The 19,493-nt window shown below is 42.3% G+C and overlaps 1 protein-coding gene across 1 annotated transcript in view; it reads left to right on the plus strand.

Moving 5' to 3' along the window:
• Positions 1-19,493, plus strand: part of PAPPA (pappalysin 1) — a 180,977-nt gene that overhangs the window by 121,756 nt on the left and 39,728 nt on the right. The window contains exons 11-14 of the mRNA XM_062590886.1: positions 4,650-4,763; positions 5,261-5,396; positions 8,944-9,157; positions 18,789-18,957. Coding sequence (XP_062446870.1) covers positions 4,650-4,763; positions 5,261-5,396; positions 8,944-9,157; positions 18,789-18,957 — 633 coding nt within the window. The remainder of the gene's footprint in view (positions 1-4,649; positions 4,764-5,260; positions 5,397-8,943; positions 9,158-18,788; positions 18,958-19,493) is intronic.

The raw sequence follows: 19,493 nt of genomic DNA on the forward strand, positions 1-19,493 counted from the left end.
TCAGGATGTGCGCACTCCAAAAATAGACGGTAATGCGGGGTTTACCAGTAGATCCTGTTCCTGCTCGGTTTGCTGTTGCTGTTTTGCAGATGGGATAATGTGTAGCCTATTTGAACCCATAAACTCACATCATTGACTCTCCTGGTGCAGAAGTGGCAGCAGTGCAGTCCCCAGTAAAAAGAAGTGGGGGAGAGCAGCAGTGTAACATTTGGGACGTTACAACCACCACCGACGTCTTCCTCCAGAAGCAGGTTGTTTTCTACTGCCTGATGGAAAAGGAGTTGTGGTGGCTCTTCATAGCTGTCCTTAGCTTGAAGACATGGTTTGGAAGAAACCCCAGGATGGGAGAACAGGATTTGGAGAATAGACCCATGTGCGCACTGGAGATTTACTCTGCTTACAGTTTTCTGTGGGCACACACACAGACACATCCACTGCAACTGCAGTGTCAGCCCTGTGCCAGAGTTGAGTAGGTCTGCATCCCTAGTATAAATAGCAGCTTTGCCTGTCTGCACTTAGGATTATATTGATACAACAGTATGAGAGATAAGAACCACTACTATATGCAAAGCCTGTGGTGTCTGGCTGTGCTTGCTCAATTGGAAGGACGGAACTGGATGACATCTATTTGTATTTAACCCACTCATGTGGGCAGGCATATCCATCACACATCTACGTGTTTATTTGTCCCTTCTCTTTGTAACACCTTTGCACCTTTTTGTCACTGATGGCTTTTACCCTCAAGGTACGTGTGTGACATGGGGAAAAATCATCCTTGTCACACAGGCTTCTTGGGCCTGGAGAAGTTAAAGGCTGACCAGAAAGTTGGTAATGGAGCCACGCACTGGGGGCAATTGTGTTGAGCCCTTGTCTGGTGCCCAATCTACTGATCAGTGATCCTTAACCTGTAGCTTGCTGGCTTGGAGTCAAAGGCAGCCTCAGTCGCCCCTGTAAGGATGCAAGTTGATAATGGACCAGTCATGATGCTGCCCACAATATATGTGTGCAGAATTGTTGCTTATGGAACAGGAATTGTTCAGAAGGGTGCCTTCCTAAATTTGCTCTTTGGTATTTTCCCATGTTACCTGGAAGTAAAAGGTTATGAGGAGAAGGAGTTGAATGATGCTTGTTGCAATAGTAAATGTGTTTTAGATGTGGCAATGAACTAAGACTTCCTGATATATCACTTTTCCCTTTCTGCTGACACATTCTTTGGTTCCCTTGAGTAAGAGAAGGAAAGCGGGAGAAGCAGTTTGAAGAACATGTTGTCCCTGTGATTGACAAAAGGTTGTATAAATCAGTCAAAGGGAAACCTCCAGGCATTCCCTCTTGTGGGAAAATACCACAGTGATCCCTGCCCTTGTTCATTCTGTCTCTCAATGTTTGTGTACAAAATGTGTGGGTGGGAGACAAGCTGGATTAGAACCCTCTGAAAGGAACAGACATCGTTAGCTCTTGTAATTGAAAGCAGCTTTCTAGGGAGGAGTATGACATGGACTTCCAGTAAGCAGACGCAAATACTCCCCAACTACTTTGGAACAGATACTAAACTCCTGTGGATCTCAAATAGTGTGTAGGTCTAAGAACCTGGATAAGCCCCAATGAGCAAATTTTTGAGTCCTGTGTGATTCCGTCACTCTTCAAAGCAAATGCTTTAGTGTTTGGTAACACCCTGAAATGAAAAGTACATCCATCCATCTTCCCTCTGCAGCTGTCAGGTGCTTTAGCTGCTGTTTTGCATCGTTGTAGCACACAGGAGGATGTTAGGAAACAATTTATTTCTCATCAACATGAACTCCTGTGAACATGTAGCCATGAGAAGAGGTGATGCCCTGTCTTCCAGGCCATTGGAATGCACTGAGTTGCCATGTCCTAATCACAGTGTCTCCTGATGCTCCCTTCTTGGGTGTGCCCTTCGCTTCCCTCTGAATGCCATTCTGGACTGTTCAATTGCAGGTTAAAAGTGATGGGATTGTAGTAATAAGTGCCTTCACACTGCTGTCATCTTCTAAGAGATGCCTTAAAGGCAGAAGTGTGAAAGATTATCCTAGCAAGTAATTCTCCGACTTTGCAGTTGTGTGACACTCAATAATTGGTTACAGTTGAAAAGGATATATATTTAGCAGGTGTGTTAAAGAAGCTGTTGAGATGGTGGAGTCTGTAAGTGGCTAAGACAGTTTATCCAATCGAATTGTTGTTAGAAAACCTTAACCTTTTTGCTCTAGATGAGTTTACAAGATAACAGCTAGTGCCAAAGAGGCTATCATAGCAACTCTTAATGTCATGCCTGGTAGACTTTTCCTTCACTTCTCAGTGATACTCTTCTCATAAAATACCATTTTACCCCAGGACCACTTTGAATCACTTGCCTGAGTAGTAGATCAGCCTCAGCAGGCCTGGAAGCTTATCTAACCTTGTTCAGAGTAGACCAGTCTACTGAGTCTCCCACAGCGTAGCTGCACATGCCTGAAACACAGGTTCTTTATGCAATGTTAAGATTTTTACCAACAGGAACCAGAAAGTGCTAGAGTTCACACACACACACAAATCAAACAAGGCATTTAAAAGTTATCAGAGATGTGCAAACCACCTCAGCAGTGGTTTGTTTTGGGTTTGATTCAAACTTTTGGTGAAAGTCTGGATGAGTTCTTAATGCAGATATTTACTCACCCAGCAAGTGACACTTTTAAATACACCAAACATCAGTACTCTTGTTTCTTTCAATCACCTTTTTTGATCAATAGAGCAGGAGAAGATACAAGAATAGAAACAAAATCATATAAAAGTAATGAGACCTTTGTTCATGTCAAAGTGTTCTATGACCATATAAATTGCAGATGTGGGTAAGATAAATTCCCTAACTGGAGAGGTATTAAAATAAAAACCATGCTCCCAACAAGAGACAGGCTGCTGAAAATGCAAGAAAAGAGAATTGCGAAATGATACATGTCGAACTGCTGGACTGGATTTCAGATGCCAAAGATAGTTTATGTAAAGCCTTGCTCTGCTGTAAAATGTAACACTATCCACTGGCTAGCCTCAGTGAAGTTTGGTCCCAGTTGTTTTAAAAAATAAATAAACTAAAAATCTTCTTCCAGCCCATTAAAGTTGATTTATGTTTTACCCATAGATTCCTGTGTGCTGGACCTTGAGAGACTCAGATTATAGAAGCGATTACCTCACTTTTGGCCAATCTGGTTTCTCCTTCCCAGGCTCTCTTTACATTGCCTTAACTTTGCTTGCTGAGACCAAAGAGAGAGTTCTATGCATAATTACTGAGTGGACATAGTATAAAAAACATTAAAAACATCTCTGCTAATTCTCTCATTTCGCTTTAGGTTTTTTTTTTTTTTTTTTTTTTTGTTGTTTTAATAATCAGGGAAATTGCTCATGGGAACAGCTTTACTGACAGCACATCACCATGAGATTGCTCAGTTTAGGCTCTGGTCTTGGAAAGAAATCTAATAACGTCCCCAAGAGTATATGACTCTACATAGCACCTAGCACAACTGATCTCTGTAGTCAGTCCTAGACTCTCTAGTGTGCTGGTCACATGGCTGGCACAGCCATTTGAGATGTTTTGGCCTGCTGGGTTACATTCATAGCTCCATTACCAATATAGTGTGTGACTGCAAGGAATTCCCTCTATCTCTGTGCCTCTAGATAATAATGAAAGTCAGTGAAGTCACCAAAGTGTTGGAAATCTTAACAGGTATTCTTCAGATGCTCTGAGATCCTCAAGTGGAAGCATCCTTCTAATACAGTGGCAGCTTTTTGCATTATGGACATTCTCTTGCTCATTCTTCTTTGGGGAATTAAAGTTACAGTCATGTTTGCTTCTTTATAAAGCAGCTTCACATAGGTGTGTGGTTTCAGTATAAATCCTTCCATTTCTTGCAGCTTCTTTTTCACATCTTCTGTACTGAAGGCACTGCAAGTCTCTCTGGTGCTTAAATTCAGGTTTTCTCTTTTGGGGGCTTTTCATCTATGCGAACATTTTGGATTCATCTTCCTGTTCTTTACTGAAAAGAAATTTGCTTATAATTACTTCTACCTGCCATGGAAAATGCTGGATGTAGGAAGAAGGTTACTCCAATTACAAAACTAGTTACTAGAAGAGATTATCTTTGCATTTGCTTGGATTTGATTGTAGAGACGGGACTTCCCTGTCTTGCTTCTAAGTTTACATGGCCTTCTGTGGCTGTCTTGGGGTTATAGTGACATGCAGGCTTAAACAGGACATTGCCTAAGTGATGTGGAGTGCATCCACAGGCTATCGTCTGCTTTGAGTTAGTACATTCAGAAGAGATTGTTGCTTTGACTTCAGTGGATAACTGGCAGTCACGTTAGGTGGGAGCAAGGTTGGGCTGGACACTCTCAAAGCCTTCCTTTTAACAAATTAAGCACAAGAAGAAACTGTTGGTTACCATCCTGCTGTTGTGAGTCCTTTGATCCTTGTACTTAAACTTTTATTGAGGTGAAACACCCCCCAAAATTAACTTTGGAACAATCTAATGGTATTTAGAGACATCACTATTATGTATTATTTTATTCTAGCAATGTACCTGGACTTTAACCCACTGTAAACAGTCATAATCCTTTCATAGTGTCATTTACATTCATTTTGGCATTTCCTTTTTCTCTCTCAGATGTGTCGAACTAAGGTGATTGACTTGAATGATGGTGTGTCTCAGTATGCCTGGTATCCCTGCACAGCCAACTTCCAATATTCCCACATGACTCAGACAATTTTCTGGCTCAAGGTAAGAAGGGCACATGTCCCTGGGTAATTCAGAAGTTTTCTGTTTGCCTGTCTGTTCAGAGGCTCTCCAATAGGTGAAATATCTTGGGATGGCCTTCCCAGTGCCAGGCTTCTGTTGTCTTTGAAGTATATCTGGTGCAGAAGAGCAAAACAAAGTCAATGAGAATATAACCATCTAAGGAGTAACTGGTGAAGTCCTGTCCTGTGACAAGTCCACTGAGTTTCAGAGAGGTTACAGCCTCCAGCTACAGAGCTGTTTAACTCAAGTTTTATTTAGTTTGTGTAGCTGGGTTTAGGTTTCTTGTGTACTGCATAAAGCACAATCAGTAAAAGTTTCAATAAGTAGGACGGATTGGAAGAGAAGACTTCTCTGTGACCAGGAATGAGAATTGTTATTTAAAATGTCCTGCACAGACTGTTGCTTTTTTTTTAAAAAAAAAAAAAGCCCACCCTTTTTATCCACCTCAGCTTTTGTGGGGCTTTCTTTCCCCCCCGCAGGCTTATTTTTCCCAGCCTATGGTAGCTGCAGCAGTCCTTGTTCACTTGGTCACTGATGGCACCTACTACCTGGATCAGAAGCAGGAAACCATCAGTGTGCAGCTGTTTGACACCAAGGAGCAGAGTCATGATCTTGGTAAGAGTGTATTTTATTCAACTCCCTCTTTGCTTAATCTGTTGCTAGCCCCATTCAAAATCTGTGGCCAGTGCTCCTGGTCAGTTTTCTAGGACTGAACAGAAAAAGTGCTTACTTAACTCATCAGGACCTGAGTTTGACTGAGAGTCTTTGAAACTGAGAGTCTTTGAAACTGATGCATCGTTTGATGCATCTAATCCTTCTTATAGGGAGTTTTCTGCTGTTGATTAGTGGTCTGGATACTGGGTTTTCTAAAGCTTTATTATAATGCCTGTGCAGATGCTCCAGGTAAGACTGCGAAGCTAGCTGTATAAAGAAGACCATTTGTTGCTGCTGTGTCCAGTGAAGTAGATCATAATCAAGGCACTTGGATGCCTCACAAGGAGATGGATATTTCTCTCTCTCTCTCTCTCTCTCTCTCTCTCTCTCTTCTCTTTGCTGGGTAACAAGGTCTTCATGAAAAAATTTGGTTTATCTAGGCCAACATTTTTTATGTGAAGTATTTCAGATTTGCTGAAGTTCTAACGCTAGGGGTCTTGCAGGCTGAGTGGGAGATGCATGACCTCAAGCAGACATATGTGACAGAGTCTATGGGCTTACAAGTTGTACTGAAGTCCCAAGATAGATCACTGAAAGTGATTTTTAAGGAAAAATAACCTCCTCCCCCAACTTTCTGTTTTACCAGAACTTTACAGTTTTGCCCAGCTCAGACTCATATCAGCTTCCTACTAGTGATGGAAAAGATAAGGGACACATGCAATTGAAAGTTTTTTGATGACTTTCCTGTGCAATATAAAACATTGGTGGGGTGTGGAGGAAAAGAAAGAATGTAAGGCATCCGTTGTCAAAGCATCAAACAGAAAATCATAGCAAGCTGTGCAGGATGAACAAGGATAGCTCCCAGTTTGCATGAGCCCGTGCACTGGTCTAATCCTCCTCCTTTTGCAGAACAGTGGCATGTAACTGTTTCCCTCCGAGAAATAAATGATGGGGACACAACTATGCTAACCACTTAATGTAACACTCTGAAAAGAAATAGACAGGCAGACTGTGAGAGAAAAGGGGCAAGAAAGAGGAGCAAGAGTGAACTGAGGGCAAAGTTTTGAAATCCTTGAAGAAGTAGCAACATGAGTTTGGCATGCCTCAAACTGGTGCCTGCAAAATCTTTACAGTTGAGATGCTGCCTTCATCATGGAAAAGCCCCTCTGACCTTCTCAGGGAAGTCTGTCTTAGAGCAGAAGAGGAGAGGTGTAGGTCGGTCTACCCAGCAGTTCTCACTCAAGCAGAGCTCCTAGTAACTGTTTTTGTATGAGCTCTGAATTTAGCATTAGGTCCTTTTATTGTAGCAGGCTAGAAGCTGTAGCTAGGATGCAAAGTTTAGCATGCAGAGGATACAGGAATAACTGAATTGTCAGACAGCCTTAAGCAGAAGTCAACAGCAAACCAAAAGTACATCCTAAAATGATATAACAGTAATTTAGCTTGTGCTGGATTCCTTATGGCTGTACTGCATGTTTGTCACTGGTACCTGGATGAGGGAGTTTAAAGCTAGATTAGGCCACAGTGTGCTAAAGCACGCTCCCATGCACACGTGCAGCGTACCCAGAACTGCAGTTTGCTGCACAGGGCAGAACAAGCTTTTGCTGTGTGAATGGTCCAGAAATACGGAGAAGATTCTTTTGAGTCTCCTTAGGACATGGATGGGTTAGGACAGCAAACGCCTCACAGCTGTGGGTTAAGAGCAATTGTAAATACTGGCATTCAGCTTCTCAGTACATTGTAAGAGGTGTTAAGGGACTGATGAATAGATAGGTACAGAGCTAAATGAGCAAGGGCAACCATGAAGCTAGCTCTAAGTCATGCTCCCCTGCTAATATGCTTGTTCTACCTCAAATGCTGGTTTTTTTTTTTGTTTTGTTTTGTTTTGTTTGTTTTGTTTTGTTTTGTTTTACCTAATGAAGGCAAGTTAGTTAAATGCTGCCCTATTCAGTCCCCAGTTACCTTGTCAGGGCAGAAAGCACCAGCAACTGCAGCACAGCTCAGAGGATCTGTCTTGTTGTGGACACCACCTTAGTGCTAGGAATGAAACTGAAAAGAATATACAGCCTCATACCATAAGGTCTTTTTTGGCTTTCCATCAGAGAAGGCAGAAACTTCCAAGGAATTTGGGAACCCGGGATTTCAAATATTAACTGCACCTGTTTGTAAGTGAGAAACGTGCACCATTCCACAAGGAGCTGATATCAAAAGACCTGTGGGAGGCAAGTAGACAGAGGTTATTTCAGGGTCAGGTAAAGACCAAAACAAAAAGAGGTTTGCGTTTTTATTTTATTTTTTATTACAGGAAGATTTTTTTTTTAAGCAGAGGGTGGGAGATAGATGTTTAAAGAGAGTGGTCAGAAGTCTGTCCTAATTCACAGGAAATCACTTTCTAAGGAGAAAAATGAAAACTTTTTTATTCCTTTCCTTTTGAATCAAAAAAAAAGTGGAAAAAATAATAAAAATCCCTGAGCCAGTAAAACATGCAAATAGAATTTATTTTATTTTCAAATTCGTAAGCGTAGCGGGGTAGCCAAAGGGCCTGGGCCAAAGTCGTTGCTGGGGGAACTCCAGTGAAGTGAATAGAACTGGAACCGAGCTGATCCTCGGAGCAATGCCATAGGGAGCCGTGGAGGCAGGACTTTGCAGTCAGTTGCAAGCTTGTGAATCTGAGTTAATGAATTTTGAGGCCTCTGACAGTTGTCTGTCTTTGAGTTAACCCTGAGATAGATTTGGCCCATTTGAATTCGAGTTACCTCTATGTGAGGGTGGGAATTTCTTACCGAATGCTTTGTCTTCTGAGGAAAAAGGGATAAGAAGTCTCCCCAGCACATCTCTGATGCTACTGGATATTCTCAGCTCCTCAGATACTTTGAATTATTTTCTTCTCAAAGGAGGTCACCTGCAAAATCCCCATTGTATCCCTCACCCTCGTTTCTCTCTCTCCAAGACCATCTTTGCCCTTTCCAGGAAAGAGCCAAGGCTGAAAACAATCAAACGAAAGCAAAACTGGGCACATTTGGCATAGAGCTGATGTAAAAAGTTTTACGTTGAGTGCTAATGACATGCACAGCTACAAACAAGCCACTGGTAAACTGCCCACTGTACACAAAGCCACCCATTCTACCAGTGCCATTTGATGCACAGTATAAAGGCTTTAACTGTCCTCTCAGACTGGTTTTACAATAGTGCAACTCCACTTCCTCCGTGATGGTTGCTCCTGATTTAACAGAGCACAATAGAAATGTAGCTATGGTCTAAAGAAATTGCTCTGAGAGCCTACCGCATTTGCAGAGAGAATGGCAGCCTTTCTTTAGCTGTCTGGAGGGATATACTTCTCTGCTAAGCTCTACAGAGCGATTTGGGAAGCCCCTCCAGGCAGCTTACCATAACTTTTCAGTTCTATAGGGCCGTTCCTATGGGTGAAATGCTTCTGAAGTGCCAACGGCTATGGGAAGCAATTGTGTTAAGTCTGACCCTTCCTCTGATCTTGTCTCTCTTCTGGCAGGTGTCCACGTCCTGAGCTGCAGGAACAATCCCCTGATTATCCCCGTGATCCATGACCTCAGTCACCCTTTTTATCACACCCAGGCTGTCCTCATTAGCTTCAGCTCCCAGTTTGTGGCCATCTCCGGGGTGGCCCTGCGTTCCTTCCACAACTTCGACCCCATCACCATCAGCAACTGCCAGCGAGGACAGACCTACAGCCCGGCGGAGCAGAGGTGAGCCTGTCAGCCTGCTTCCTTCTCGCCTCGCCACCCACTGCCCCCAACCCCAGCAGGCCTGAGCGAGAGGTTAAAAGGAGACAGGAGGGGCAAGGCAGCTGAACCCTGCTGACCCTTTTGTGTTGCTAGAAAAAACCCGGCAGTGTTCTCATTGATCAGGATGGATGGGACATTTAACCCGCATAGGATACTGTTAGTGAATTATTTCCTCTTCCTTTCTCCTCCCTCCTTTATCCCAAGCTTGGAATTGGGGCCAGTTAACTCTACATGCATTCCCCAATAAGGCATCATTTTAGCCGCTCACACGTCGTCCTCAATCTAAACTGCTTTGTGCCGTTAAATGGCTACAGGGACCTCCCACAGAAACCGTAGCACGGAGACAAAGTGATTCTTGTGCCCCAGCGGGGCCAGATTCTGCAAGGTGCTCAGCCCATTGCGATGGGGGCTCAGCAGTGAGCATTCGTGTCAATTTTATGGCTGGGCAAAGGCTCTCAGTACCTCCAAGGATCCGGCTCACGTTCTGAAAAGCTCTGTGGGACCCCCCAGGATGAAAGGTTTATAGCTACCGTTTTATTCTTGTTGTTATTACAGACACTTCAATAGATCACACCAACCCCTCTCAGTCTCTGCTTTACAGCATCCCACAGAGATTGTGACCTTTCACGGCCTCTGGTGCAGCAGCTTCATGGATCTTTTCAGCAAGGCATTGAAAAGAAGTGGGGAGAATTTAGCAAAACGCCTAAAAGAATCACTTTTCTCTGAGAATTCAAAGTTGTGAGCAATTGTCAAATCATAGAAACAGCAAAAGTAAAACAAGTTGTTTTTTTCTAGCAAACCCCTGCTCAGCCTCCTAAGCAGCCTGTCAGGTTTTTGATAATGTTCTGGCTTGTTTTTAGGACCTGCTTTTATTCCAAGAAGGGGGCTGGGAGGATGGGAATGGGGAGAGGTAAAAAAAAAAAAAAAAAAAAAAAAAAAAAAGTATATCTATAGCTAAATCAATCCAGTCAGTGTGTTCTGACCTAGATTCAAGGAGTCTGATCATTCTGTGCAATGGGTTGTATAAATTCAGAGGCCTAAAGACAGCCAGATCAAGTTTCAGATGAGAAGTGTAGTTGTGGAAGTTTGGCCAAATCCCAACGCAGAGACAGAAAAAGAGCAAGAAGGACCCATTGGAAGGAGATAGTAAGAAGCAACAGGCTTGAGAAGGCTCAGACACAGGACCACATTCCTCTATTTCAAGTTTTCAGTAGGAACTGAACCATTTGTTCACTTACGAAATTAGAAGTGTTCTGTGTTTAGAAAGTTATTTCCTTAATAAAAAAATGCTTTCCCCTTAGGCAAAGCTTCAGTGAGCCTCTGCAGCACAGCAAGCTGAGCTTTAGAAATCTCTTGGAGAAGACTCACCCATCATTTGCCCCTTTCTTCTTCTTGATTTTTTTTTTTTTTTTGGCTTTGTTTTCATAATGCACTGACCCATCTCAGCCCCTTGGTCTCAAAAACTTCAATCAGATCCTCACTCCTTCAAAGCAGTAACATTTTAGGACTTGCAGGTTACAATGTTGGATTGAACATAAAACTTTCAATGTCAGTCAAGGAACTAGAAACCCTCTGAAATAAAGTACTGATCCAAAGCCAATTGAAATCAGTGGGATTTTTTCCATTGACTGCAATGCTATAGTGGAAAATTTCCAATTTGCTTTGTAATGGGATCATTTTGGGTGTCCGTATATGCTTTCCTTCCTCTATATAAGAAACTCTAAGCAGCTCAAGTATCCAAGATGTAAAGATGTGCATTAAGACAAGTATCAAAGCAGCCAGGAATAGGTGAACACCAAATCCCTTTGCTGTCACCTGCTATCTTTTTTTCGCTTCATTAGTTTACCCAACCCAGAATGAACACAAAAAGAGGGGAGGGGGGGTTGAATTCATTCGTAAGCAGGGCAGCAGCTGGATGTGGGTTTTCTGCTGTGAGGGCTGCCCAGCACTCTCAGCGTGTCAGGGCTGGACTGTCCCCAGTCGTTTGAAGCCACCTCCTTCCCCTCTGCCTCCCACGCTCACGCTCTCCCCATCAGACCCCCTCTGCACACTAGTATCTCCAATGTCCATCCTTCCCTGCTCTACTTTCCCTACTGCTTGCATCTGCATAATATGATCATGTTTTTAATCAATTTTTAAATGAACTTTCCTTCCTACGTGTAGGCATCAACTTTAGCACTTTCATTTTCCCTAGGTAAACATGGATATTTTTGCCTTCTTTTTGGCTTCTCTCTACAAGAGATATTATTTCCCTCTCTTCAAGGAGAATTATTTTGATTGGAGAGGATTTATAGCCACATATAGGCACTTGTAGGCTAAGGTGCAGATTTTAAATATGTGAGAGAAAAGAAATATATCATCCTTTAAATGTTACCACAGCTTTTATTTTGAGGGTGAATGGATCTCTCCCATGGGTTAGTGACAACTTAATAACTGAAAATAAAGCATGTACTCACTCTTATTTCTTAAAATGTGAATTAGAGTTAAGATTTAAAAGAGAAAATAGAGCTTAAATGCAAAAGTCCTATTGAACTTTATAGGGACTTGTTCTCAGTCATCTTTAGTTCTTTTGAAAATCCATTCCATCGTTCTGAAGACATTTATAGAAGTTTTAAAAAAATATTCTGTACTTTCCAGTTGTGTCTTTCCAATTGTTGTTTTTTCTCCTGCAGCTGACCACAGGCGGCTTCTTATTTTTTTTCCACAAAAGTTTACCTCACTGTTGGAGATGTGCTGTAAAAATGACATGTTTTATATTCACATTGCATCCTTAAAACAGATGTAATGGCCCAGTTAATTCTCCTCTTGCACTAGTTTCACACCTATATAGCTCAAATTATTAGTTTTACTGTTTCCTATTTAGCCTTGTGAACAGGAGAATGAAACTGGGTGTACAGAAGCAATGGGTTAGGTTCCCACACGTGGTCACTTGAGTGCAGTGAAAACATGGCTCAGGGGGGCTAGCTTTGACAGCTAGCAATTAGGGTTTGTCCTTCTCACCATGTAGGAAACATCGTCTTAGGGTCTTCTGTGCCTGGCAAGGTCGTTGTTATTAAGCACTGCTTCTCCTCAGTGACAGTTCCCTGCCTTATTCACGAGACCTGCCACCTCCTGCATGCCTCCTGTTGTCATTTGCTCCTCTCCTGGCAATTGAGCTCAAGAGGCATTAAAACCTAGGTAGATATCCCACTTCAGCTGCATTTCAGGGTGGTTTCCAGCTTTGTAATTCTCCATTAACTCCCTGTTTGCAATGAAAATGAGCTTCATCTCACTTGGTGTGGGGTATTGCTGCCTGCAGCTCCCTGGCATACACACCTCACCTTTTCATGTTATGCAGCTGGCATGGCTCTTCATGCTTTTTAGTTAGTGTAGTGAAAATATTTTGTTTTTCCTAATTCCATTAAATCTTGGTTTACTGATGTGAACACACTGTCACAGCTGCAAAATGGCTTCTGCGGGGCAGATTTTGTTTTTACTTTTCTATGTAGCGATGTAAGTGTGTACATCTGGGTGTTTCACAGCTGTTGTAGACCAGCACTGTAGCAAGAAAACTCAGTGTGGCCAATGTGTCTCAGTTTCCTGAGCTCACCTCCTAGGTTCTGAGTAGGAGACCTATGTCTGTGTCCAAACACGGTTTGAAGGCCATGCACCCACAGCTCTTTCTACAGAAATGCATCACCTGGCCTACCTGAGCCAGCATAAACCACTCCTCAACAGCCCAGCTGGCCTCCGCAAAGCACCTTCCTCTGAGATTGCTCCTTTTGATGGCCCAACACAAGCCTCGGAGAAAAGCAGCTCGCTCCATCCTCTTTCCATTATCTTAGTTCTCTCCTGATGTCAGCTTCTTGAAAAGAAATGATGAAGATAAATCTTTAGCAGTGTAACAAATGCAACCACCCTTTATAATTCCTCTTTCCCCCCACCCCCCTTTTATAAGGAAACAAAAGAAGTCTTCTCATCTCTTTTTTCATTATTTAATACAGCTTTTTCTTAACTGATTCAGCCACTGTTCCCCGGCCCGTTTCCCCTGCCCTGCATTTTATCATTAAGCACAATCGCTGTCAGCTTGCTTCTGGTGAAATTAATGAATTTCTCACAGAACTGTTAATCATAGAAGCTTTGGTCTGTGACATGTGTTATAATTCAATAGGTTTTTAACCTTCGCCCCATTTTGGTAATTGGCAAACGGCATCATTTGGCTTTTATTAAACTGGAACACGATGTGTTTTCTTTGTTTGCCTCGACACATTCTCGCAGGGAGACCCGCCAGGCTGTTAGCGTTGAGGCACGCAGGCTTAGCCCCTGGAAGGCCATGAGGGGGCTTTGAAAGCTTTATCAGTTCAATCTGGACCCCACTGGACAGGATATCTTGCACAGCAGGACGCACCCCTGGGAGGGACACAGCCCCTTCTAGGGCTGAGAGCAGGGCAGTCCCCCGTCGGGAGCCGTTACCCTTCCAGTGGTGGGACTGGGGCAGAGGATGTCTGCTAACTCGGCCTTTCCTTCCCCATGGCTTACCTGGGGTCGTATCAAGTGTTTTCAGTAAATCTTCAGCATCCATCTGCATTCCTGCCCCACCAGTTTGAACTGGGGTTTCACTGCAGCCGCTGTTGGAGACAGGTCTAGCAGTACTGAAGTGAAGTCACTGAAGGTGAGAGCTTCTCTTTTGATCACTCTCATGGACAAGATTTGAAGGCAAACACTTATAAAGAAAGGACTCGATCCATCTTCTGTGGCCCAGTTGGTACAGGTTCAGCTATCCCCATTGAGGCCCAAGGATTCAGGTACACATTCTTTTCAGTTTTCATGTCAGTACAAAGAAAGCAAAACGTTTTAGCTGAAAACCAAAGATGGTAAATTCATTGATAACTTTGCAGTTCATACCGCACTTTTAATTTCTGAAGCTACAGCAAGGAATGTAACTAGAAGCCTTTGCTTTTCAAAATGGTGCATGTGCATGGGGGTTAAGGAGAGAGAACCTGCTTTTGCCTTTTGAAAAATCGCTGCAGACAGAGCAAAAGCCAATTCCACCATAAGAATAAATTTATTAATAGTGACAGAAGGTTACAGGTGTGTGAGTTATATGCACAGTGGCATAGAATCAAAATCAGGCATACTTCAGATCTTCAGTCCAGACTGGCCTGAACTGTAGAAAAGGAAGTTTCTCCTATGTAAAGTAGATAATTGTGTATGAGATGAGCTTAGTTATTATATACTGTCTGCTTTTATGCTCACCTATATGTATGCACGTGGCAGAGCTATTGCTAAGAAAACAAATAATTAGGGCACTGTGTTAGGATGAGTTCTTGGAAAAGTGCTTGATCTCAGGGTTAGGTAAAAAAATTTGGCTGCTATAAGCTTTTCAAAGGAGGAAGTACTGGTTTGTTTTTATGTCAGGAAGGAAGAGTTCCACTTAATTGTCATAATTTTCTATAAACCTGTTAAAATACAAATGTTTCTGGGATTGTGTCTCCAAGACCCCAATTTAGCAAAGCCCTTAGCTATGTGCTTATATCCGCATGTAGTCAAATCTGTCAATGAGACTTAACCATGCTTTTGAAGTTAAGTACACATTTAAGTGCCTTACTGAATTGGGGCCAATATTGGCACAGAGAAGTAAAGATTTAGAGGCTAATGACTGAGCTCATTTAGATTAGAAATGGGCAAAATGGATTTAAATAAAGTAAGAACTGGCTCAGAACTTTAGCCTATACGTGAAATTAACTCAGCTCAGGGCTTTTTAAATCATCAGAATGGTCTGCCTTAATCTATATTTTTAACATGTTGCAGGCATTGGAATATGTGCAAGAAATTCCCTGCTTCTTGCACTCAGCTTGGTGTGCTTTAGGAAACCGTACTTTTCTAGTGCAAGGAATTAGAATAGGAACAGGTGGATCCTGAGGTGGATCTAGTAAAACAAACAATATTAAGGCATATTCCAGGCAACAATACTTGATCCTTATATATATATATTATTAAGTCATTAGAGTAGTCCCTGGATCCCTCACATAGGTTTGGTCCAGACCAGCTAGTACTCTTGCGAGCAACTCCCAGGTGCAGTTTAGCAGTTAGGATAGACCAGGGATGATTTGAAAGAGGCAGATTTACTACCCAATTCTGAGTAGTAAGAAGAAAGCTCCAGCTGTTCCATGCCAGGGAGCAGCATGAGTTAAGGTAGAATTTATTTCATTCTCAGATATTCTGTGTTGTTTCTTCCCCAAAGAATGCATAGTTTCTGGAACATGTGATGATTAACCACTGTTAAATAGAAGTACCCATGCAAGAGCTTCTGTAACCCACAATTCTGTAATATGGCTGTGATGGGTTCTTTGTCTAAATTTCCTACTTGGAGATACTCATTTCTCCTTCTTAATTCTGCATTTGCAGAACTCAATTCAGGATCATGCCTACAAAATTCATTGCGATTTACGGCTGACAGTAGCTGATACCAAATTGGAACCAGTAGCTAGAGAACCAGAAATATTTAAATTGGAAACATTTGGTGGCAGTGGTTGTTTTTTTTACAAAAAGTGAATGGTTGTATTGTTTGTCACTGAAGTCATTCATATAGAGTTACAGACAGAGAGAGCTGCCCAGATGATCTGCTAACCGAGGCATAATCTGGAGCCTGGAGGGGGTGGCTAAAAATGTTCCCTGGCCATTTACTAAGACCACAGGGGGACTTGTAAACAGAAAGAAGAACATCACAATAAGTGTTTCTTAATGCCTTTGTCTGTGGTGTTTCAGTTCTGTAGGACTTTTAAGCTCAGGCTTTCTCATCTGGTGTCCTGATCTGAACTCAAGAAGCCAGATCTTTTTCTCCTTTACTTTGATAGAAATGAAGGCCAACACCACTTACTGCAATGATATTGCTCCAGATTTCCACCTGTGCAAACTGCAAAGGTTTTCTTAGGTTCGTCCTTCCCTCTGAAACCATTCAAGGCTGGATTCAGTGCTACATTGATGTGTTGCACGTTGGTTCACATGAGACATTAAATGAAATAGGTCTGCTATTAGCTTATTTTTCTAACTTTTGTGAGAAAAGCATTTAAGATTTTGCATGAGTTTTGCAATGGGAAGTCAAAATTCACAATATGTACTTCTGAGAATGGCTTGGCAATGGTGTTAACGTTTTTTCCTCACTGAGTCAACTTGTCACTGAAGGCATGGCACAGAAGGAACTCACACTGAAGCCTTACCATCTCAGAAATGGAGGGGAACTTCATTAGCCGTCATGCATAGGTGTATCTGGGGTATGTAGTGAGGATTTGATTACATATCATATCCATCATTCACACCCTCTTGACATCCAAGTTCAGACATTCTTGCTAACATTAACTGGCAATTTACTCAACTAGCCATGTCATGAAATCGTTTGTAAGGTCCTGCTCCACTCAAAGAAGTCACAATATGTGAGGCCACCACGTGACAGCACAAAATAAGGGCTGTGGTTCACACTCCCGGGTGATTCATGGTGGGCGTTTACAAGACTATTGCACACAGCTATTCTCCTCATCTCATTTATGTGCAAGAGGAGACCAGCTGGGCATTAGGATAGACTGTGTACTTGATCTTCAGCCATCTCATCCACAGTCTTACTGATTGATCAAAACTGAAATCAGTGGTAATTTAAATCTGCATGTCAGGCTGTGAGCTGCAGTGACTGGAAAACAGACATGAAACCCTTGGTATGGGGCCAGCAGCCTCCCACAGTAGAACATGGTGACTTCTTCCTGTTGTTGCAACTAATCCAACAGGGAACATGAGTCCTAGCATTACAAGAAAGGAAGGAGATTCAGGAAACCATCTAGTCCATCCGTCCACACCAAAGGCAAGATCACTCTGTGTAGGTCATCCCTGGCAAAGGATTATCTGTTCTGCAGGAGTGATGAGCATCGCTTTTCAGTTGTACTGTTGATGGACAAGGTGCTGTTTTTGTGTACAAGAATATGACTAGTTGGCCGGTGTAGAGGTGGAATTCTGCCTTCTCAATCCCATCAGCATCAATACCTTATGCAAGATAAAGAAATGAGATCTGTCTGTTTGAATGTGGAGGTTGTTTATGGCTCATCATACTCCAGGAAGGGGCTGCCAATAAAAAAGCAAGCTTAAGTTGGGCACTTCCTATACTGCACTAGTTTGGGACAGAGAATTGAGTTGTGGAAGTAAATAATGCTGTAGTTTACTCTGATATGTAGCTCAGCAGAGACAAGTGCAGATGTGCTTCTCCATCAGTAACATGGGGATAACAATACTGGCACAGGTGTCTCACAGGCGTGTCATGAAAATTAATTAGTTTAATGTCTGCACACTGCTTTAAACACAATGAAACACTAGGTACTTGCTAAATCCTGTGCTTAGTAAGGTGGATGGGTTTTCAGTGGCTGTTAACCCTTTTTTTAAGGAGATGGGAATATCTTTCTTCTAGCTCATTTCAAAATATATGTATTGTGGCATTGCTTTCCCTTCTTTCTATAAATTCCAATTTTTCAGGTTCTTCCCTACTGACATAGATGATGAAGTAAGGCAAGGTTTTCCCCCCTCAGAATTAATTTAACCGTATTTAACTTAATTTTAACTTTCAGCAGAGGTACATCACTTTGTAAGAAACTTTGTCCCTAATCAAGCAAAACCAGTTTGCACATGCTTCAAGCCTTTCAACATTTTCATTCCACTTTAGCTGGGGGAATATCCCCATACTTGCATTTGAACATGTGCTGTAATTTTTTGTTTGACTCAGGCTATCAGAGATAGTGAAAGATTTTGTATCATCCAGACTTCTCTGTGTATATACAAATAAAATAAACCTTTCATTTTACAAGTTGTACTAAATGTTAGAATAATTCACTGTAGGGAGAGCAGCTAGTTTCCATATGGGCAAACATTTTATGGATGGCAGGACAGCAACTGGAGAGATGTGAAAAGGCAGCATACTGCTGAGCTGAGTCTAGTTGATCAGAATTTATCATAGCTGTGCCACTGTTGTTTGGTGGTCCTTGTGAAGCGGAATAAAATGAATGGGTTGATTTCAGTCGAGCTTCTCAAAGATAATAGTGCATGTCACAGAAACCCCTCCTCACACATACACACATGCACACTTATTAGTAGCAATATCAAACATTCCTAAATTATCACTGGTAATATCAAACATTCCTAAATTCAACAGTGATTTAAAATTGGATGGGGCATAAAGATTGGTCTTGGAGGGAGAGGACTTTCATGGGATGTGCTACATGCATGTTCATACAGGAGTCAGAAGGCAACAGTGCTGTTACTCATGCTGTTTCTCCTCTATGAATATTGCAGAATAGAAAGTAATTCTGCAGAATTGGCAGGCTTTTCCCTTTTGCCAAAAGATACACAATTTGCTTGCGTTGTCATCACCGTTACCACTGTCCCCGCTCTTCAGAATATGTACCTAAAGGGTGTGCTCTTTGGTAGGGAGCACTTTGCCATGGGAGTCACAATGCAATCCGTACAATCCATTTACCTGCTGTCTGATGAGTGATGAGTTCATCAGCCAGACAAGCACACTTTTGTGGAGTGAACTGAGTGGAATGAATGAAAATGCTGTTTCTTGTTTCCCACCTAGCTGCGTCCATTACTCTTGCGAAGCCACTGACTGCCAAAAGCTGGAGATTGAGAATGCATTGCTGAACTGCACCAGTGGTGGCTGGTACAACGGTGCCCAGTGCAGTGTGAGCTGCCAGACAGGCTACATTTTGCAAGTCCAGCGAGATGACGATCTCAGCAAGAGCCAGGTTTGTTCTGCTGTTTCTGTATGGCCCACAAAACAGAAATGAGCAAACAGGCATGGAGAAGTTTGTCAACTCACTCTAAAGTCCAAAATCTGAGCCTGGCCTTGTGGCAAGGCAACATCCAAATATTTCTTCTCATCAGAAGTCACCTCACTTTTTAGAAAGAGGTACTAGCAATTAGCAAATCTGAAGTGTTTTCAAAATTTAAAAATGTTCAATGCAAGTGGCTTAAATGTGTATTTAGGCCTTCTCTGACATGACTGGTCCTATTCAACGAAACAAGGTTTTTTGGGGGTAGGGTAGGAGTGTTGTTTGCTTGTTTTTGCACAACCCATTCGTAGGCAAAATTTGTTGTATTTATTCCTTGGTTGGGGACTAACAATCCCTTAAATCCTTTGCAGCATTTCAGTCTGTCTGCTTCCAAGCACACTGTGGCATTGCAGAAATGTGTGACATCAAGGGGGAAAAAAGCATCTAAATATTTTCAGATTCAAACCAAGCACCAAAGACCCACCTTAGTGGACCAGGGAGTGCTAACT

The sequence above is a fragment of the Rhea pennata genome, chromosome 18, assembly GCF_028389875.1.
Source record: "Rhea pennata isolate bPtePen1 chromosome 18, bPtePen1.pri, whole genome shotgun sequence".
NCBI lineage: Eukaryota > Metazoa > Chordata > Aves > Rheiformes > Rheidae > Rhea > Rhea pennata.